This window comes from Branchiostoma belcheri, unplaced genomic scaffold, assembly GCF_001625305.1.
Source record: "Branchiostoma belcheri isolate BF01 breed outbred unplaced genomic scaffold, Haploidv18h27 scaffold108, whole genome shotgun sequence".
Classification (NCBI taxonomy): Eukaryota; Metazoa; Chordata; class Leptocardii; order Amphioxiformes; family Branchiostomatidae; genus Branchiostoma; species Branchiostoma belcheri.
Genome location: NW_017802469.1, coordinates 520090 through 542222, shown reverse-complemented (window position 1 = coordinate 542222; position 22133 = coordinate 520090). Strand labels below are relative to the sequence as shown.

The 22133-nt window shown below is 39.6% G+C and overlaps 3 protein-coding genes across 5 annotated transcripts; all 3 read left to right on the top strand.

Moving 5' to 3' along the window:
- The first annotated feature begins 3681 nt into the window (after window positions 1-3681).
- LOC109480463 (syntaxin-17-like) lies at window positions 3682-10390 on the top strand. The gene is made up of 8 exons (XM_019782661.1): window positions 3682-4038; window positions 4338-4403; window positions 4933-5137; window positions 6036-6172; window positions 6540-6590; window positions 7232-7318; window positions 8290-8419; window positions 10207-10390. The coding sequence occupies exons 1-8, from the start codon at window positions 3874-3876 to the stop codon at window positions 10371-10373; spliced, it is 1008 nt and encodes a 335-aa protein (XP_019638220.1). The 5' UTR covers window positions 3682-3873; the 3' UTR covers window positions 10374-10390.
- A 2062-nt stretch (window positions 10391-12452) lies between these two features.
- Window positions 12453-17830, top strand: LOC109480437 (fibrinogen-like protein 1). Of its 2 annotated transcripts, none has more exons than XM_019782630.1 (4): window positions 12453-12832; window positions 13327-13422; window positions 14116-14205; window positions 14458-15420. In XM_019782630.1, the coding sequence occupies exons 1-4, from the start codon at window positions 12709-12711 to the stop codon at window positions 15297-15299; spliced, it is 1152 nt and encodes a 383-aa protein (XP_019638189.1). In that variant the 5' UTR covers window positions 12453-12708; the 3' UTR covers window positions 15300-15420. The 2 variants fall into 2 exon arrangements, with proteins under 2 accessions (XP_019638189.1, XP_019638197.1); XM_019782638.1 differs by lacking the exons at window positions 13327-13422; window positions 14116-14205; window positions 14458-15420 and adding exons at window positions 16344-16439; window positions 16686-16778; window positions 16998-17830 and having other exon boundaries at window positions 12454-12832.
- A 772-nt stretch (window positions 17831-18602) lies between these two features.
- On the top strand, window positions 18603-21007 carry LOC109480474 (fibrinogen-like protein A). Of its 2 annotated transcripts, none has more exons than XM_019782678.1 (4): window positions 18603-18698; window positions 19166-19261; window positions 19808-19900; window positions 20144-21007. In XM_019782678.1, exons 2-4 carry the CDS (start codon window positions 19234-19236, stop codon window positions 20986-20988), a joined length of 966 nt encoding a protein of 321 aa, XP_019638237.1. In that variant the 5' UTR covers window positions 18603-18698; window positions 19166-19233; the 3' UTR covers window positions 20989-21007. The 2 variants fall into 2 exon arrangements, with proteins under 2 accessions (XP_019638237.1, XP_019638229.1); XM_019782670.1 differs by having other exon boundaries at window positions 18612-18698; window positions 19151-19261.
- The last annotated feature ends 1126 nt before the right edge of the window (window positions 21008-22133 follow it).

Sequence of the window (22133 nt, the reverse complement as noted above, 5' to 3'; positions counted from 1 at the left end):
CAGTTTTTATGACGTTGGAAACCCGATTTTTCACTAGTATTACTAGTCATTTATCTTACATACTCAGTTGAAATCACACTATTTCAATGTATATTGACCCTCATGGAGCAAAAATTCACAAATTTTGACGGAAAATGGTTACTGGAAGGACCCTGGGCTGATCTATCTATCTAGACTTAGACTTAAAGGCATCCAGTGCAGTTTTAGGGCTTGGAAAGACGATTTTTCACTATATTCTAGTCATTTATCTACATACTCAGTTGAAACCACACTGTCCCAATGTATCTTGAACCTCGTGGAGCAAAAATACCCAAAATTCTGACGGAAAATGGTTACTGGATCCTAGGCTGATTTTAGGGTACCACCCAGAAAATAAATGACTCATCTTGGGGCTTGTTTCTGCAGTTTTGAATACCCAAAGTATGAAATACTGACTCAAATGTGCTAATGTGGGACAGTATGTGTAAATATCAGAAAGATTGCCTTATTCAGAATATTTCCAGTTTTGCTGCTCTGAAAATCGAATTGGACGCCTTTAAGAAATGTAGCCGGTTTTTATTTAATTTTGTTGGTATATTTCTTTGGTTTTAAGAACTATACGCAAGTTGTAGGAGGGATTTGGTGTCAAAGTTTTTTCAGGAAAATAGTTTCAATTTCTTTGCATTGACGATAGCAATCCATATGTGTGTGCGATACATTTATACATTTATCTGTCTATACTATTTGCAATGGACATTTGATAGTTTTCGCGTTATTTCTGATACCCTATTAGTTTGATATAAGAAAATATGGTTAAAAAATGTATTTGTAGTTCACGTTTTTAAGTAATAATGAATGAGATTAAGTACGGGATTTTTCAACACGCCACACCGATTTGTTTTCATACTTTTTTGACGTCTTTTTAATTATTAACGGAATATATTATATATCTGGTTAGAGCCAATTTCCTTGCAGTGATCCTCAGTAATAGATAGCCAATTTGGGCCTAATTATTTTATGCTAATTGGATGTACTTGATACATGACACTATTATCATTTCTGTAAATTGTGCTAAGTCCCCTGGGAACGAGATCGGATAATAGGGTTTGGGTTTGACACCTTGAGATAAATGATGCTTCTTCTTGTTCTTAATTTTATTATCTTTCTGTAGCTTTTGAGATTTAAGGTTCCATCGTCTCTGTCATTAAGGTAGCGGTTATCATTAAGGTTGCAGTTGAGAGGTCGTCCTTTTTTTATCATTGATGTACGTATGAGGTTGTGTTAGTCAGAAAAGTGACTGAATGTATCTCAAGCTTAATTTCTTCTTTTTCTCATTATACTATTCCTCTGTATCTGTATAGCGGGTATAACTGCCCTTCAGCGTAAAACACCATCTTCGCAGGCACGTGGCGCGGCGGCAGCTGGCTACATTACACCGATCGACTTGTTACACCTACCCCTTGAACATTTAACTCTAGACATTGTTTAATGTTATCTAATGATAATGCCTCTACTGTACTTGGTGACAGTGAGTTCCACTCTGTGATAGTTCTTGGAAAGAATGAGTTTTTGAACACCTCAATCCTTGGTTGATAACTCTGGTATGCACCCTAAAATAAATGCAGCAAACTAATATGTTCTTTCCGTTTTCTGTCTTCCCGTTGTTTATTCTTACGTCTTCGTTCCTTTCTTTATGTTGTTCTTTCTCTTTTCCTCAGACTTTCTTTGTTTCCGTGTTCTTCACAGTCCCACACTCTTTCTTCTCTTTGACTTTCTCTCCATCTCTCCTTCTAACTTAAATCTCAACTTTAACAGTACTAGTCTGTCTTAAAATTTGTTGTTTCTTCTATTTCTCTTTCCCTCCATCTCTCCTTCTAACTTGAATCTCAACTTCAACCGTCTGTCGTGTGGCGTAGCGGCAGAGTGCTCAACTCTGAACTAAGAGGTCCCGGGTTCGAGTCCTGACATGCCACCGATCTTGTGCCCTTGGGAAAGGCACTTCACACGACTTTCCTCACTTCGCTCAGGTGAAAATGAGTATTGTATTGTCCCCTGTGTTGGTGGCGGCATTGATATAAGTTGAAAAAAACTTGAGTGTGCCGTCATCACGTCTTGTGATTACATGTTGGAATATTAAAACTAGAGAAGTAACATTTGCCAAGCAAATGCATAATGTTTACCTTCGGACAGGGTCTGCTCTGTTAATTCCTACTCAAACACTTTCTATGTTGACAGGAGCAGAGCAGACCATGAAATTGCAACATTATGTAACCCAACACCAGTCACCATGGTGACAGACGTCAACAAATCATGTCATTGGTCAGGTCAGAGGTAACTGTTTGGAGAAGAAGAAGAGGATGAAACAGAGCAAAAAAAATATGTTTTCGTTCGGTAAACATAAAAAAAAACTTCGTGTGCGGCAAACTTTACTGACCCAACGCCACCAAAGTTATCCAATCGCCAGAAACGATCCTAAAGCTACGGTATGAGCAGCACTATGAATGCATGCCCTCCCTGCCCGCACCCACAGCCGCAATAACATGTGTATCTAAGAGAAATTCCCAAGAGTCTGGCTTCTAAGACGCCCAATTTGTCTGGAAGCGAGAGTTGAATGCGCTAAACATCCATCGATCATCCAAGTTCCTTCATCCGGAGAGCCAGTCTTTGACACCGCGCCTCAACCTAGGCCAGAGGTCGGCTGACCCCGCGGTAATAAGTGCCCGAATTCGTGCAAATATCACAGACGAGTCAGGCATTGGATGTGACAGCGGGGGGCAGCCCGGATTAGGACCCAGGGTCGGCAGATGAGAAGTTGTCAGACGATGACGAGAGAGGCTGCGCGGTGTCAGCGCAACCCGACTCCAAGATTGACACCTGTAAAATTAAGATATTAGCCGGGTCACACCGGGGAAATGTCAGAGGGTTGTGCGGGAGTTATCGCTACCTGCATCCCGACCAAGTCTTTGCCAGTCGCCCATATGCGAAAAGCACGGGCTCCTAACCTTTTGAACGGAACTTAGGTTACAGGTGGTTGGTAATTAATACGTGCGGGGGAAATGCGTAACAGTACGTGATTCAGTTTTTGCTGAGCGTCACGTCATTTCAGACTGTTTGCGATTAATTTTCGGCGCCAGCCCCAACTTTTACATGCAACACGAATAATGCACATGTAAAATGGTGTAAAATCACAATTGAAAGCTGCAAAGTTCCAAGTTTCTAAGCAATTTCACTCAAGTTACAAACTTTGGATAAAGTTAACTGTTAGTTATTACTTTGGTTATTTCATACGTTTCCAGAAGTTTTTAAAGACTAAAAGTCCACCTGATCTAAACACATTAGACAAAGTTTTTTCTATCTGACTTCACCAAAGTATTGAATTGCAATAGTGTCCCTGTTGTCAGAATCGAGCAACGGATATTCACTGGTGGTTGAAAAGCGCCACTCGACGGACAGATTTTAAACTACAGGTGTGAACTTAGTGCAGTCGTGATGCTAAAATCCATGGGAATTTCATCGCTATACTTTGGTAAAAATCAGCATGATTGCAGATTTCTGCCCTAGCTTTGAAGTATATGCTTCCTAGAGTGGTAAGTTCCTCGTAAAGTTTGTTTTTGCCGTGTTATACCATTGCCAAATCCATTGCACATCTGTAAACCGTAGCCACCAAAAAATGACCGTGCGCGCGCGCCCCTACCGGTTCGTTTCAACATTGCAGGTATTGCATCAAGCACGGAATCAAGATGGCGGACTTTGTTTTGGTAGCTGCGAGTTTCAGACCAAAAACATGAATTTATGCCGTTTTTTGGCCATATTTTGGTAGTTAGGAATGCCTAAGGTGATGCAGAGAGTAAGCTGATATTTTCTAGATTGGAAATTTGAAAACACCTTCGCAAAATGTCGAGTTTCGACGACTTTGAAGAGAGCTTGAAGCGACCGGTGGAAACTGACACACCAAAACAACCCATCAAAATTCTGGAACCAGCTCTGAAAAACTTCACAAAAATCGCCATCCCGCACATTCTGGAGAAACTTCACACTCACAAGATCAACATTGAAAAGGTGAGCGTATTTTCTAACATTCTATTCTGCTGCTAGCTATAATAGCATAATTTTATGGCTGCCCCCCTCCCCCATTCAAAATACTAGTAGAAACTTTGGGCAAAAATATATGTTTGATATTATTATGACACTTTGGGTCCTATTTCCCAATTTTTTTGTAAAACTGTTGGATCACACTGAAAAATCTTCACCAAGGAAATAAGGAAATTGTTTATATAATGTTATATCATAAACAGACAGATACAAATACAATGTACTTGAGATGTTTGTATATATTTTTGTGTGTTTTTGTTTTTCAGTACCAAAGAAGTGGGAAATGGGACAAGCTGAATGCAGAACAAATTGATGCCAGCAGAGCGCTACAGGTAATATGCCGTTTAATTTTTAATTGACTGACAAATGATTAATAAACAAATAATAATACTGATGGAAAAAGGAAGTGGAATATTACTAGTCAATGATATTACTAGTCAATGATATTACTAGTCAATGATACATGTACCTTGTTATAAAATGTTATATCTCTTGCATTTAATTATACAGATGGTTGGTATTTAGCATAAGAATAAACTAGAAACTTTAAGGTAACATTTGCAAAGCAAATGCATAATGTTTACCTTCGCATATGGTCTGCCCTGCTCTTAATTAATTCTTACTCAAACGCATTCACATATATGGTCAGACAGGAGTCTTAATCCCTTCTGCTATAAAATTGCAACATGATGTAACCCAACACCAGTTAGTTACCATGGTGACAGACGTCTGGTTCAGGTCACTGACCTCATTGGTTTGGAGAAGAAGAAGAGGAAACAGAGGAAAAACAATATGTTTTCGTATGGTAGACATTATCATTTTTGCCAGTTTATCATTTTACAATGATGCTCTTTCTTACAGCAATTGAAAGCGACGATGCGTGACATGGACCGAACCCGGCAGCAGATTCGTGATGAGGATGTGGAGTTGTTTGACAGGCGGGTGAGTCCTGTGAGAGACGAGGCCTTCAGGGCTGTGGCTGACTTCATGGAGATGTACGCAGAACCCGTGGAACCTCTGGCAGACGTGGAGCCTGTTATTATACCACATCAGACTGGTAAACAAGGTAAGGAAACATACATGTAAAGTGGCCCGCGTACTTTTTAACGCAAGCTGCTAGGGACACCAAACTTACGTCACTTCTTCCTTACTCCAACAGCTTTATAGTACATAAAAATCATGACTGTAGCATGTTTAGAACAGGAGATACAAAGCCCAGAAGGTTGGCTGCAGTACCAAAAAGCGCCCTTGGAGCAAATTGTGCACCGGCAAAAAACGCCCCTGCAGTTTCAACGCAAGTTGCTAGAGACACCAAATTTATGTCACTTCTTCCTTACTTTAACAGCTTTCTACCACATAAAAATCATGACTGTAGCATGTTTAGAACAGGAGATACAAAGCCCGGAAGGTTGGCTGCAGTACCAAAAAGCGCCGCTAGGGGGCGCCAAAAGTGAAATCAAGTGGCCCGCGTACTTTTTCAAAAGAGTAATGTCTCATGAGTATTTGTACCAAGTTTGGTGCTTGTATCACAATTTGAAAGATTATTTCAGTTATCTGCCGCACTAATACTTCAGTGTTTGAAATACCAGTCTGCAATCTGCAGATAGATTTTTGGGAATAGGTGCACTGGTGCACCCAACCTAACAAATTGGGTGCACAAATATTGTTGTATTCTGACACTTGGATGTTAAGACTATGCTGTATACTATTATACTATCTTTACATATGAAAACCTACGAAAATATTTGGGTGCATTGGTGCACCCACAGAAAAAAAATGGGTGCACAGCTGCAAATTTGGGTGCACCAAGGTGTTTCGAGCCCTGGACTCAAACCCAGGACCTCTTGGTTCCTATTTGAGCACTCTGCTGTTACGCCATGGTGTGCTTGAGCCACACTGTTACAAATACATGTATGACAATGTCACAGACACATATTCTTCATCAAATTTCCCAAAATTTTCAGGAATTGCAAGGAGCACTAGCAGAGAGTTGGGAAGAGAAGACACCCCACCTGATGTAACCATGGCACAGGAGCAGAAACAATTACCCAGCATTCCTCAGGACCAGCCTGCCTTGCAGTCATGGGGGAACCTGAGAGAGGTGGGATTTCATTGGTTGATCCAGACTGGGGCTTGGAACCAGTTTTGGTCTTACCATATTTTTATCCATTTTCAAGCGTAGGAAAGTATGGGATGAAAATTGCATATGCTAATGTCAATACAGCATTTGATGTAGAAAATTGTCTGAAAAAATTGCTAACAGAATTATAATAATAAGAAAAATCCTGATTTCTTCCAATATTTGTCTTTTTTTCTTTTCCATTTAATTAGATGTTAAAGCCATTTTGTGTACTAGTACTTTATGAAGTATGTGTCAAGTAGTAGTATTTTAGGTTTGTGAACTTAGGTTAAAAATAATTAAAATAAAAGTAGTCTCCTGATTTGCTTGCCTCACATTCACACCACAGGATCTTGTAGAGCTGAATGATCTCATCCACGAATTTTCTACCATGGTCCATGTAAGTACTGTTCTCTCATACAATGTCCGTTGTTGCATTCCTAAAAGGTTGATGACAAGGCTAATAGATAACAGAAACACCACATTGAGAAGTTCCGTAGGTAATATATATATATATTGTAGTATTACTATTAGAGATTTGCTTTAATACACAGCCACGTATATTGAAGATATGACACTTTTTTTTTCATCCTTAAGGCCACACCAATTTAATTTCTTGGTTAACAGATTTTTCTAGAAAAAATAATGGAGCGGGCGGGCGAAAAAAAATAAAAAATAAAAACAGGCCTAGGCATCGTATTATGGCCCAAAATGGTACGATAGGAGCCATGAAGTCAACACACCAGGCTGGTTCAAAATTTAAACAATGAATTTTGAACTTTTAATGATACCACTGCACTGAAAGATGGAATTACTGTAACAACTAGGATGAAAAGGACTGTTTTCAACTGTTCAGGGCAAAATATGAGCATTTTGCAGTTGATTCTGGATTTTTATTTTATTTGCAAATCAGAAGAAAATGAAGCGGCGAATCCGTTAACCAAGAATTTAAATTGGTGTGGCCTAAGATCTTGTCTGAAAGTGCCTGGCTTTACCTGAACCCTTGTACATGTATTCATGTTGAAGTTTCTTTTTCCCCAGGACCAAGGAGAAAAAGTAGACAGGATACAGGACCATGTAGAACAGGCTCATGGGAATGTGCAGTCTGGGGTCAAGGAACTAGGAAAGGTCAGTGACCTCTTAGTTTACTTGTTAACATATATACAATAACATTAACATGAACCTAAGATGGGATAACCATGAACCTAAATATGTATTAGAGTCAAAGTTTTAAAAAGCATGTTTTAGATTAATGCTAGAAGTGTACCACATATACTAGTAGAATAATCTTTTTCGAATTCCTTTGTTATAATGGTAGCTAGGTAGGTGTTTGACTAGGGGGGTTATACTATCACTAACAGTAACAGCCCTTTCGTTGGCTGATACAATGACAATGACAATGATGTTTATTGCATATTCATGCCCTTCCGGGCTAAATGCATTGGATGACATAACATATTGGATGATACTAGTTACTAGTACATAGGGGATTGTATAAGAAGAAAAACAAAACAAAACAAACAGCTACTGTATACTATAATTCATCTAACTCTATGGCTTACAATAGTTTACTAGTTTCTTCTCTCCTCTTGAGACATGCGTATACGAATTCACAGAGTTTCTCAATCACCAGGTGTTTAGACGATGACATTATGTATGTGAACAGTTCGTCGTTTGTTAACTTTGTAAATCTCTGGCCCAGTTTAATAGTGTTAAAGAAAGAGATGCGTAGATCTCTGTACAATGGGCATTCCAGGACAAGATGTTTTTCATCTTCTATACAATTATTTTTACAGAGTTCACAGAGCCTATCATTCGGAGGAGTCCGGCTGTATCTACCAGTTTCAATGTGCAGTGGATGGTCGCTAGTTCTTAGCTTAGCCATGGCTCGGCGAGAGCTGAAGTTTTCAATGTCCAGATATTTTTCTCTTTCATATGACTGTTACTACGAAGACAGGATCGCTAGGTCTCTGTCAGGGGGATGATGTAAATCACCATGTGGCTAATATAATACAAGATGATGATTGTTGTATATATAAGCAGTATGGGTAAGGTGGTGAAGTCTGCTAGCTCTGATGTTTACTCGTGTTTTCTCCCAGGCTGCTAAGTACAAGGCGGCCATGTTCCCCGTGGCGGGCGCTCTGATTGGTGGAGTGCTCGGAGGGCCCATCGGATTGTTTGCGGGAATGAAGATCGGTGCAGGGGCAGCTGTGGGAGGAGGAATACTGGGTACGTACAGATCCTGATTGGATGACTGGTGAAGTAGTCTTTGTGTTCACTTTGCAGTTGGGAAGTCACGGGTTCTAACCCCAACCAAGCCATACACCAATGATTTTAGAAATGTTTTTTTTTTTTGCTTTGCTGTCGGCACTTAGGCTACAGCAGGATAATTTTATGGATGACATCCTCCGCAGACTCCAAATCTAATGCAAGCGGGCGAAAGAAACAAGGCGGGCTGAAAAAAATAAGATTCCTACATTTTGAAATTTTGACAAAATCATTGTACAAATGGTTTTGATTCAGTGGGAACATCACATATACACAGCAAGCATCACATATTACTGCATCAAAGTAAGAAATAAATCATTAATCAGAGCCTTTTCTTGTCTCCTCTCATTAATATCTGCCATCCACCAACAGACATCTTTGCCCATTTTCGGCATGTTGACCACTGTCAAAAGGCAACAAAATTCCTTTTTTTTCCCCAAAATCAGGCAAAAATTAATGCGCACGCTGATGTCATCCATAAAAATTACTTGCTGTGGCCTTACAGAAAAGAGGATGGGCATTGAACACATAGGCATACATCTACCAGTGGACTAGATCCCTGCTGTTAACTACACTGGAAGCTCTAGGAAGGATTTTAACTAGTATTTGACAATGCCTAAATTTACTCTGAACACTTTTTCTAACAATCAACGAATCCTAGCTGTCCATCAAAATATAAACAGCCCTTCAACCCTTAAAGGAGTACTAACCTCCAGAAGGAGGTGCTATATTTTGACAGGCATTTATTTTTGGAAGTGAAAAATGCATATTATTTTACAGTATACAATTAAATGCCCATTTTGCGCGCAAGTCTTAAAACGCATCGAATCCAGGACAAACTCTCCAAATACCCTCAAAACTATCCCAGAATACACCACGCTACCCCATTGGTGTCTATACTTTAAACAAAAAGTTACGTTACAGACCTCATTTTGGGGGCGATAAGAAAAATTTGTACCGTTTTGTGTTCTTTGGTATCTTACCAACCATTGCCCTTCTTGGTGTCCTTATCGCCCCTCATTTATGCCGCAAATATTGACGATGAAAAAAACGGCGTAATCTAGTTATCCTTTCCATAAGTGGCGTAACCTAATTATCTGTTCAAGTAATACTTACATGCAAATAAGTTGAGAAAATCAAAACACGCAGGATGAAACTGGCTCCCACTGTATTCGACATCCTGATATTATAATATCCAAGCCACATGTCAAGCAAAGTAAAGCAAGTAATTTCTCAATAATCAGCCTGTTAATGTGCTTGTCTCCTACCATTTTCGCCAAAAAATGTGTATGTTGACCTGAAGTGTATGAGTATTGCGCAAGCCAGAGTTCCCGGATGTATCAATTGTGGTTCAGCATGGGGGAAAATGATATCAATATCACTTTACAAACATGCGCCGCTCAAGTCGTACAAGCAAAATTATGTAAAACGTCGGCTAGTTATGTATTCATTGCAGCATGATGTATCGGAAAATAGCACTTCCTTCTGGAGGTTAGTACTCCTTTAAAACTCTTTAGTTCAGTTTTTGCTTGCCTGCCAATGCCTAATAATCATCATCAAAATCCATGGAACAACTTCTGGATATAGAGTTACCAGAATAATTGCTTGAAGTGCAGGTATATTGTTTTTGGTGTGTACATTGTATGTCTGTGTGTTTTCCTGCATTGTAGTCGCTATTTCTTTTGCCAAAAGGTTGCTTACTGTCAATGTACATGTAGTGAAGTCTGCTATCTCTGACACCTGTGCAGGTTTTGCTGGAGGTTCCATGTGGAAGAAACGACAGTCTAAACAACTGGACATAGAGCTGGAGAAGATGTCGGACAGACAGAGTCAGAGTTATCCCGACTTCAAAGCTACGCCAAGCGGCGACGTCACCAAGTCAGACACGGGATACCACAGACGACCCTCCGCGTAACATCGCGAATAAGCTGGAAGTAGGTGCTGTTCAGGACACGAAATGCTTTATCTGCATGTATTAGGCCACACCAATTTAATTTCTTGGTTAACGGATTCGCCGCTTCATTTTTTTCTGATTTGCAAATAAAAATAAAAATTCAGAATCAACTGCAAAATGTTCATATTTTGCCCTGAACAGTTGAAAACAGTCCTTTCCTTACTACTTGTTACAGTCATTCCATCTTTCAATGCAGTGGTATCATTAAAAGTTCAAAATTCATTGTTTAACTTTAAATTTTGAACCAGCCTGGTATGTTGACTTCATGGCTCCTATCATACCATTTTGGGCCATAATAGGATGCCTAGGCCTGTTTTTATTTTTTATTTTTCGCCCGCCCGCTCCATTTTTTTTCTAGAAAAATCCGTTAACCAAGAAATTAAATTGGTGTGGCCTTACCTACACTTGTGCAGATGACAGTGAAAATTACCTTTACCAGGCAAACTTTATTATAATCATACTAAAAACTCTTCAGAAACCATTGGCATTATTTCTGTTATACTTCATATACATGTAGGTGGTGACAGTCAATGCAGCAAATAAAAATGCTTGTACACCCACACACCTACCATGCATATACAAATGTATATGGTAAACCCAGTACATGGACCGGTACAGGTAGACAAAAATACCCGTACAGCTCTACCTGCATATGAAAGGGGTATTTGGTACCATGCTGTTACTGCACTTGTCCTTTGTACTTATGTCTTCTTTTTGTTGTCATTTTTTGTACAAAAAGGTGGGATATTTTTGTTTGATTTGCAGATATTTGCACCAGGAAATGGAGCTGAAGAGCAATCAGAGATGGCAGACTTTGCCCCCTCACCAATGCTGCTTTTCCTGACAAGGACACCAAGGGACAGATAAGCACATTTCAAAATTTCTGGCTACTACCTACTTGTGTATTATTACCATTGTATACTCCTGAATGTTCCAACTATATTTAACATCATTTAAGAGAAATGTGAGAAAGAACATTTTGCATCATGTACATGTATATGTGTATTGTATAAAAGGGCAAACATACATGTATGTGCCTCTACCATGCAATATATATTACCCTCTATTTGCAGTGTACAGGTTATATAGGTGTGCCATACTATTTTCGTTACAAGTTGTAAGAGGCAACAATTTTGAGGCATGTAAATGCAAGGCATTTCTAAGAGAATTGAGTATCATATTTAGAATGATTGTTCAGATAAGCATTTGCATGGAAATTTGGGCATCATGCATTGAATAAATGTATGATGAAAATACTTGATCTGTTACACCAAGTATGTATATTCTGAGGTAATTTGAAACAGTGTGTAATATCTTAAAACTGTGAAAAATTTGAACTGTTACTTCTAAAATGGATGGTTTACAAACTGTATGTGTCTCTGTATGTTGTTGCATTGAAGCTTAAGGGCTCTCCAATCTTTTGTAAACATTTAAAATGTTTTATGAAATATTGTTGATAAAAACAATATTCATTTCAGGTACTTAATGAAATGTACATTTGAAGCTTTCAAGACATACATGACTTGTATTACTAAATGTACATTGTATGTGTAGTATATATAGGTAATATCACAGTTGAAATTGCAATAAATAAATAAATGTTCTTGCAACATTGTCCTAAAAATTTGTAGATCTCATCAAATTCACTGTTTTTACAAAAATGTATTTATTTTGGCTATCTTAGGCCACACCAATTTAATTTGTTGGTTCTCGGATTTTTTCAGAAAAAATATGAAGCGACAGGGCGAAAAAAAATAAAAATAAAAACAAGGTCTAGGCATCCTATTATAGGCTTAAATGGTACGAAATGAGCCATGAAGTCAACACAAAAGGCTGGGTTAAAATTTAAACATTGAATTTTGAACTTTTAATCAAACCACTGCAATGATAGATGGGAAAACTGTAACAACTAGGAAGAAAAGGACTTTCCTCAACTGTTGGGGGGCAAAATATGAGCATTTTTCACTTGATTCAGAAAAAGAATCAAATTTTTTTTTTTTGCAAATCAGAAAAAAACAAAGAGGCGAATCCGAGAACCAACAAATTAAATTGGTGTGGCCTTATAATCACATTTAAACAAGTATCACATATCCTGCCAGCTTGCTTGAAATGTGGACATTTGTATGTATGTCTTTCTAAAGTAAATGCCCACATCCTGGAGTCAGGAATTATGAAATTTACACTATGATGACATTCCCTTTCATGACTATTTATATACAACTTTGGTCTGAGAACTTCACCATCTGATGTACAAGTACAGTAGTTGTTATTCAGTAATAGACGACAGCCCTACAAGATGTGGTTCCTCCATGTGCTCGTGGTGACCGCAGTTCTTCAGTGGTCAGTAGTGACCGGGGAAGGCCAGGCTGACCAGTTGACCCTGTCACTGTGCAGGGTTTGGGAGGAGTGTTTGGAGAAAGGTTAGTGCATTTTGTATGTGTTTAACAGTTACATGTATAATGTTACGAGAAATCTGTGTGCTAAAAAGTTTACCATATGGAACACCCAAATGGGCAAATTGGATACAATTTGGTTTTACAGCCAGATAGTAGCTACCATCTTCTTTCTACTTCTTCACTATCTTTGTATATAATGTCGAGTTCCATGCAACAGGAAAAATTCTTTTTAGAAAATAGACAAAAACCAAACTATAGACTCTGAGATATATGCATGTTGCCATATGGAGATTGTTTAATGAATATGCACAGGAAAAATGCCTTAAATACAGTAAAAAAAGTAGGACCCGATGTGTTGATAGCACAGAAACTATATTCTAAAATGCAATGTCGACACTTCACATCATTCATTCATTATGTGACAATGAAACTCCTTTGCATGAGGCTTTATCATTGGATCGTATACAAATGAATGTATGTAGGGTGAATTGATCAAGTTTGGAATTACTCCATTCCAGCTACTGAGAACAACTTGGAGAACTCTGAGCTGGGAACTCCCGAGGCGATCTGTGGTGACTTTCTGGACATGTTAGAGAAGCATGGCGTGGATTGTGGTAAGTAGAACCACATAGACTACATTATGTATGGCATACATTTGTGTAGTGTATAACATAAGACACTGACAGTCATCATTGACTCCTAAGGACTACCAAGGTAACATACATTTTGTACTTGATTCAGTAAATTGTATGATATTCAACGTGACACACTATTTAGAACAATCCACTTAGACAAACTGTATAAACGAAGGTAGAACAAAGACAGAGGTATTCAGTCATCTCATGTCCACCAGTAATGACCATACAATAGAAAAACTATAATGTGAATTTATCTCCAATTGCTTTAAAAGGAGAGAAGAAATCTTCAAGGCCTAGATTAGTTCTCTGACTAGTAGTTATTCTGTTAGCCTTGTATCCTATGTATCATGTTACTCAGTATGATGTAATGTTACATGTAGCATCAAACTCTGATGCTACATGCTACATTTAGCCTCATTGGCATGAACATGCAATTAAAGATTCATTAAAAAAACATATAAGACGTAACACTGCACTCAACAGTGAAACCAATTCTCTATCGACAGTAGAAAGGAGTCGTAGAATAAAAAGATAATAAAAGGTAGCCAATGCCTACTGCGTAATCAATGTCCTGATGCAGAATTCTATGCCACATTCATTTCAAGTCACACTGACTGTAATGTCACAAACAGAGGAAGTTTATGTGCCAATCTATTTATTTACATACAGGAACCTTGGACAACCCTGAAGAGACAGCTGATGTTGGACAGGAGCTTTCCTCACTAGAACCCCTTCCTAATGATCAGGAACAGCAACAAGGTGAACTGCTTAACATTGCAAATTTGAATAACAGGAAAAAATGACACAATGAAAATTGATCAATTGGTTTCTAAATGACCAAATACAGCCATACTGCAACTATGTAGTAGAAAACTTCAGATAAGTTGTGGTGGTGTGGTGCAAAAGTTTTAGTGTGTTGTATTGTTATATAGTAGGTTGCATTGAGTTGTACTAAGACAACAATGTATATGTAGCTGTTACAAGTTTTATGCTGAATGTTTGTACACACAGAGTCTGTACCGATTCCTGGTGATGAAGAAGAGACAAACAGAGAAGAACATGGACACAAGCAACTCCTGCCACAAAACCATCCAGCCAGCACTGACGACCTTTGGCGGACAACCTATTTTGATGACTGTTCTGAGATTTATACTGCTCAGGACATGTTTGGTTCGCCATCTAGTGGGGTATTTCCTATCAAACCTTTACATGTTAACAACCCAGTTTCTGTATACTGTGATCAGACCACAGCTGGGGGAGGGTGGACGGTCATACAGAGGAGGTTTGACGGGTCCCTCGAGTTTTTCCGTCGTTTTAATGCTTATCGAGATGGGTTTGGAGACTCTAGTGGTGAGCATTGGTTAGGGTTAGACAACATCTACCGTATCACGGCCCAGAACGCGTACGAGTTGTACGTAGAGCTGGAAGACTGGTCTGAGAATGTGAAGTTTGCTCGATACTCCAGGTTTTCAGTTGGTCCGGGTAGTGATTACATCCTGAGTGTGGGAGGGTACAGTGGGACGGCTGGGGATGGGTTCTATCTGTCATTGACAGGTTCATCAAGTAACAACAATGGTAGGAAGTTCAGCACCCGTCTTAATGACCGTGACACGTACTCAGGTTCAATGGCAGAATACTACGGTGGTGGCTGGTGGTACGGTTACAGCAGCCGCAGTAGCCTGAACGGTCCGTACTTCCGAGACACTGACGTGTTCAATATCAACAATGGTTTTGGTGTCCAATGGTATCCTTTCAACAGTATCCTATACTATTCTCTAAAGAAGACCAAAATGATGGTCCGTCCCACTGACTTCAGTGCAAGGGTTGCAAACCTGGGGCTAGGGAAGAAGTAAAATCACAAACATAACCTTCTAGGGAGAAGGTATCAGTGGTTTGAGTTATACATGACTGTGTGCAAAATGGATTCACTTCAATAGAACCCACTCTCACAAAACATACATTAAAGTTGCAAAACAAAGATTTTGTATTCTTGATGATGTTTCTTGTATATGGTCTTCAATCGCAAGATAAATGCATATATTTGGTGTATAGGGTGGCACCATCTCTATTTCTATAGCCCTTGGTCCACACATTCATACTTCACCAGGGCCTTTATTTACATTGTCATTTACATTCCTAGCTGTCTAAAGCAATGCAAGATCTTGGCAACCACATACCCTCCCAAATAGGGCATGCCTGTCTTGCCTGATTGCTTGAGTCACATCGCACATCACGTATATTAGCATAATCAGCCAGTGCTATCTCCTTTGATTATGTAGTTGCACATCATTCAATCTGTATTCGTCCAAAATGTAGGTAGGAATTCTACACTTTACTGTATGACAGCATACCCCACAAAACTATTTATACACCAGTTGCATGGGAACTTCACCACCTGGTGATCTGATAAACATCATGTACATTTGTACAGTAGTTGTTATTCACTCAGACAGCAGCCCTACAAGATGTGGTTCCTCCGTGTGTTTGTGGTGACCGCAGTTCTACAGTGGTCAATAGTGACCGGGGAAGGCCAGACTGACCAGTTCACCCCGTCACTGTGCAGGGTTTGGGAGGAGTGTTTGGAGACAGGTGGGTATGAGTAAAATGGTAGGAGAAACTGGTGTAAAAGACGTACCATATGGAACATGTATGGACTTTGATAATTGTTACATTACCTTATGGAGCTTGTATTACATTAGGTGTTTTAAACAAAGGACTTGGTTTACCTTTGCATGCTGCCTATTTTATCAATTCTATGTATTGATAACTGAGTAAGACCCTTTTTATTCATGCATGTACTACTTTATTCACTATATGTACTGCAGGATTAACAGCTCTTCCCATGACACCTCTGTGTAGAATACATTTAATTTAATGTTTAAATTTCTCCCTTCCAGCTATGGTGAATGACTTGGAGAACTCTGAACTGGGAACTCCTGAGGCGATCTGTGGTGACTTTCTGGACATGTTAGAGAAGCATGGCGTGGACTGTGGTAAGTCAAACCACCCTGACTACATTATGTATGGCATAGTGTATAACTGTAACAGTTACAAATTGCAATTTGTAACAAAGATATATCACGGCATGCAGACTAATATGCTATTGACGCAGTAGAAAATTAAAAGTAGCTTGCCTAATTATGTATTTAAATTGTTAACACCACTTCAATTATATGACAACGACCTGATAGGACATTACCACAAATAGAAGGAATTTATGTGTTAATTTTATTCCCTAGGAACCTTGCTGTACCCTGAAGAAGAGACAGCTGGAGTTGAACAGCTGCTGTCCTCACTAGAGCCTCTTCCAGGTGATGAGCAGCAGCAACAAGGTGAGCTGCTTGCTAAATGTGGAAATTTGAAAAACATCTGATAAAAATTTACACTATAGGAAATTGATCTATTTGGTTGTGAAAAGACCATACAGTCACACTGCAACAGTAGCAGAAAACTATACATTTAAGGTCAACAAAACTAATATAGGTTTCAGTATGTTGTACTAAGACTGCAGAAAGCTGTAGCTGAAACTTTGTCATGTCATTTGTTTACAGAGTCTTCCTCGACTCCTAGCGATGGAGACGAGACAAACAAAGGAGAAGGAGGCTACAAGCAACTCCTACCACACAACCCTCCGGCCAACACTGACGACCTTTTACGATCAACCCATTTTGACGACTGCTCTGAGTGGTACACTGCTCAGTCAATTTTTGGTTCAATAGCTAGTGGGGTGTTTTCTATCAAACCTGCACATGTTAATGACCCAATCTCTGTATACTGTGATCAGACCACAGAAGGGGGAGGGTGGACAGTCATACAGAGGAGGTTTGACGGGTCTCTCGAGTTTTTCCGTCGTTTCAATGCTTATCAAGATGGATTTGGAGACTCTAGCAGTGAGTATTGGCTTGGGTTAGACAACATCTATCGTATCACAGCCCAGAACGCGTATGAGTTGTACATAGAGCTGGAAGACTGGTCTGGGAATGTGAAGTTTGCTCGATACTCCAGCTTCTCAGTCGGTCCGGGTAGTGATTACACCCTGAGTGTGGGAGGGTACAGTGGGACAGCTGGGGATGGGTTCTGTCTGTCTTTTTCAAGTACCAACAATGGTATGAAGTTCAGCACCCGTTTGCATGACCGAGACACAAGCTCACTTTCAACGGGAGAATTTTACGGTGGTGGCTGGTGGTTTGGTAGCAGCAGCCTCAGTGACCTGAATGGTCCGTACTTCCGTGACACTGATGGGTTCAATGACAACAATGGTTATGGCGTCTATTGGGCTCCTTTCACAGGTGACCTTTTCTATTCTCTAAAGAAGACCAAAATGATGGTCCGTCCCACCGACTTCAGTACAAGGGTGGCAAACATGAGGCAAGGGAAGAAGTAAAATACCCAAAGTCACTACCTATCAGTGGTTTGAGTTTGATTTACTCTGTAGAAAACACTCTCACAAAACATACATTAAAGTTGCCGAACAAAGTTTTTTTTATATTCTTGTTGAATGTTTCTTGGTCTTGTGTTGAATGTTAGAATCATCCCACACCTTTTGGTGTATAAGGTGTCACCCATCTCTAATTCTATAGCCCTTGGCCAGGGCCTTTTTGTAACATTGCTATAGCTGTCCAAAGCAAAACAAGATCTTGGTTTACTACATTCCCCAGTAGGACTTGTCTGTCTTGCCTACTTGGGCCACATCAAATGTATTAGCATGATCATTCATTTCTGTCTAAGTGACTTCTTCTATAATTTGATCATGACATTATTCAAATGGTACTTGTCCAAAAAGTCAGCAGGGATTCTAAATTTCCCTGTATTACAGCAAACCATACAAAACTATTCGTAAAATTGAGGGATTCTAAACTAAACCGTATGACAATATATCCGTGCTGTATACAGTACAGTATTTATGATAATCATCCATTGCTATCTAAGTTGCCCCTTGATTATGAAGATTGCATCATTCAATCGATCTCTGTTATTCTAAATAAAATGTATTGAATTCTAAACTTTACTATATGACAGCGTACCCTACAAAACTATTTATACACCAGTTGCATGGGAACTTCACCACCTGGTGAACAGTACATTTGTATAGTAGTTGTTATTCACTTATAGACAGCAGCCCTACAAGATGTGGTTCCTCTTTGTGCTTGTGGTGACCACAGTTCTCCAGTGGTCAGTAGTGACCGGGGAAGGCCAGACTGACCAGTTCACCCTGTCACTGTGCAGGGTTTGGGAGGAGTGCATTGAGACAGGTTAGTATGTTTTATAATCTTATACAAGAAATCTTTGTGCTCAAAAGATTACCATATGGAACATTCATATGGGCTTAAATTAAGAAGGTAAAAATGATACAACTTGGTTTCGCAGGCCAGATATCAGCTGCCATCTTCTTTCTACGACTTCTTGCTATGTTTCTATTTGATATCCACATCTTTTTTAGAAAATAGATCACAAATAAAGTGTGCAGAGATATGTACTGTATGTTACCATATGGAGATTGTTTGACATATAAGTGTATATGCATATAAGAGTATGCCTTACGCAAAGTCCACCTTGGTTGGACTTTGTTGTGTAGGAGATAGGACAAAACTACACCTACATTCAAAACTACATTATTGATACCGGAGTAGATGTGCCTCTAGTTCATTCATAAGGCATTAGTATTGTGTAAACAAACTTCTCTGCATTGATACTCTATTGTCAGTTAATGCAGGACTAGCTACTGAGAACAACCTGGAGAACTCTGAGCTGGGAACTACTCAGGCGATCTGTGGTGACTTTCTGGACATGTTAGAGAAGCATGGCGTGGACTGTGGTAAGTAGACTTACACCCCATGCTTTGTACTACATAAAGAGGGTACTTTTCATAACTTATAATTGTCCCGGATCAGAGAAAGATGCTATAATTGCAAAATAGATGCCACAACATGCAGGCCAGTATTCTATTGACAGAGCTTAAGTTAAGAAAAGTTGTATTGAGGTCACCTGATGGCGCCAAATGGTAGCTGCACAGACCCTTGTGACATTTCCACAAAAGTGTGTGGAGCAAATATGTTATGTATTGTGATTGTAAACCCTGCATCGATTCAACATTATAAAAGGCTGCAATTGCACGGGTAAGGTTTGACCAACGAATCATTTTTAATGAAAACAAGATGGGTAGTATACAAATGGTTTAATGACAAGTAGTACGTATTTAATGTTCAAAACAGTCAGATAGGCCAGTACTTGCACACCAGTAGTGTGACTGTTAAATCTGGGATCTTCGATTCACACCTCATTTATTCAGTAAAATCACCTTTATTGCATATACTGTATGGATGCCACATTATGTAGTTTATGTGTTGGCCTTATTCCCTAGGAACCTTGCAGGGCCCTGAAGAAGAAACAGCTGGAGTTGGACAGCTGCTGTCCTCAGAACAGGCTCATCCTGGTGATGAGGAACAGCAACAAGGTGAGATGCTTGCTTGCTTCACTGAAAATTTGAAAATCACAGAGATAAGAATTGTCACACTAGGGAATTGATCAATTTGGTTTTGATAGGACCATAATGCAACTATAGTAGAAAACTGTACAACAAAAGTAATATTATAATAGTAGATTACTAGTAGTTACTAGTACATTAATTTGTACAAAGACCACAAGGTATATATAGCTGTAAAATGTCTTAAGCTGTATGCCTTGTCATTGGTCACAGCGTCTCTACCAAATCCTGGCAATGAAGAAGAGGCACAGAACGGAGAACCAGGCTACAAGCAACACCTTCCACCCAGAAACCCGAGCAACACTGTCAACCTTTGGCGAGAAAACCATTTTGAAGACTGCTCTGAGATTCATACTGCTCAGGCCATGTTTGGTTCTATAGCCAGCGGGGTGTTTTCTGTCAAACCAGTTACTGTACATGCTCGCGACCCAATCTCTGTATACTGTGATCAGACCACAGATGGGGGAGGGTGGACGGTCATACAGAGGAGGTTTGACGGGTCCCTTGAGTTTTTCCGAGAGATTGGTGCTTATCACTATGGGTTTGGGGACTCCACTGGCGAATACTGGCTGGGGTTAAACAACATCTACCATATCACAGCCCAGAATGCGTACGAGTTGTACATAGAGCTGGAAGACTGGTCTGGGAATGTGAAGTTTGCTCGATACTCCAGCTTCTCAGTCGGTCCGGCTAGTGATTACACACTGATTGTTGGGGGGTACAGTGGGACAGCAGGGGATGGGTTCTATCTGTCGAGTTCATCATATACCAATATGAAGTTCAGCACCCGTTGGTATGACCAAGACACTGACTCCTCATGTTCACTGGCAGAAAAGTTTGGTGGTGGCTGGTGGTACGGTAGCGGCAGCCGCAGTAACCTGAACGGACCGTACTTCCATGAAATCGACGGCTTCAATATTAATGGCAACAATGGTTATGGCATCTTGTGGTTTCCTTTCAATGGTAACCCTTACTATTCTCTAAAGAAGACCAAAATGATGGTCCGTCCTGCCGACTTCAGCGCCAGGGTGGCAAACATGAGGCTAGAAAACAAGTAAAATCCTAAAAGTAAATACATGTAGCTATCAGTGGCTTTTGTTATACATGTATGTGCAAAATGGATTCACTTTTTATTAATAGAAACTGCTCTCACAAAACATACATTAAAGTTGATAAACAAAGTTTTTTGGAGTCTTGATGAATGTTTCTTGAAAATCACAATCATGGAGTATAGGGTGGTACCCGTGTCTATTTCTATGCCCCTTGGCCCACGCTGTTGTCTTCAATGCCCATATATAAATGACCAGGGCCTTTTTGTAACATTAATTCGTAGTTGTCTAAAGCAATGCAAGATCTTGGCAACCACATACCCTCCCAAATAGGGCATGTTTGTCTTGCCTGATTGCTTGAGTCACATCGCAAAAGTACACACGTATATTACCATATTCATCCAGTGCTATCTCCTTTGATTATGTTGTTGCACATCATTCAATCTGTATTCAAAATGTAGGTAGGGATTCTACACTTTACTGTATGACAGCATACCCCACAAAACTATTTATACACCAGTTGCGTGGGAACTTCACCACCTGGTGAATATGTACATTTGTACAGTAGTTATTACTTGTATGTACTTGTGGTACAGTGGTCAGTAGTGACCGGGGAAGGCCAGACTGACCAGTTCACCCTGTCACTGTGCAGGGTTTGGGAGGAGTGTTTGCAGACAGGTGAGTATGAGCTATCATGTGATACAAAAGGAGGTAAAAAGATTACCACATGGCACGAGCCCTCATTGGTACAATTTCATTTCACACCTTTTTAAGGTCAGATATTAGCTGCCATCTTCTTTCTACCTGTTTATTCTTTCTATCATTCTACATCATATTCAATATCATATCACATTACACGTACAAATCTTTCTTTAACAAATAGCAAAAACTATGCAGTATATATGGAGTCGTGTATACCATATGGAGATTGTTACTTGATTATGCCCAGGGAAGAATGTCAATGTAGGTCCAAATATTGGACGTTGTTACGTCGGTGAAGGTTAGACATCCAAGTAATAAGATGTATGCCAAAAAAACAGTAACTGTTACTCAAGCAACTGGATATGATTTTGGAAACGGTCATACTTGACCATTTCTAAAATCAAACCCAGTTGCTTGAGTAACTGTTTTTTGTCGTGTTGGACTTTGTTTAA

What these genes read in the sequence shown, in the direction of transcription:
- LOC109480437 (XM_019782630.1), top strand. Translation starts at nt 12,709, where the DNA reads ATGTGGTTCCTCCATGTGCTCGTGGTGACCGCAGTTCTTCAGTGGTCA. An exon ending in GGAGGAGTGTTTGGAGAAAG is followed by an intron (nt 12,833 to 13,326) that starts GTTAGTGCATTT and finishes ACTCCATTCCAG; the next exon opens with CTACTGAGAACAACTTGGAG. An exon ending in GAAGCATGGCGTGGATTGTG is followed by an intron (nt 13,423 to 14,115) that starts GTAAGTAGAACC and finishes ATTTACATACAG; the next exon opens with GAACCTTGGACAACCCTGAA.
- LOC109480463 (XM_019782661.1), top strand. Translation starts at nt 3,874, where the DNA reads ATGTCGAGTTTCGACGACTTTGAAGAGAGCTTGAAGCGACCGGTGGAA. An exon ending in ACAAGATCAACATTGAAAAG is followed by an intron (nt 4,039 to 4,337) that starts GTGAGCGTATTT and finishes TTTGTTTTTCAG; the next exon opens with TACCAAAGAAGTGGGAAATG. An exon ending in ATGCCAGCAGAGCGCTACAG is followed by an intron (nt 4,404 to 4,932) that starts GTAATATGCCGT and finishes TCTTTCTTACAG; the next exon opens with CAATTGAAAGCGACGATGCG.
- LOC109480474 (XM_019782678.1), top strand. Translation starts at nt 19,234, where the DNA reads ATGTTAGAGAAGCATGGCGTGGACTGTG. An exon ending in GAAGCATGGCGTGGACTGTG is followed by an intron (nt 19,262 to 19,807) that starts GTAAGTAGACTT and finishes CTTATTCCCTAG; the next exon opens with GAACCTTGCAGGGCCCTGAA. An exon ending in TGATGAGGAACAGCAACAAG is followed by an intron (nt 19,901 to 20,143) that starts GTGAGATGCTTG and finishes CATTGGTCACAG; the next exon opens with CGTCTCTACCAAATCCTGGC.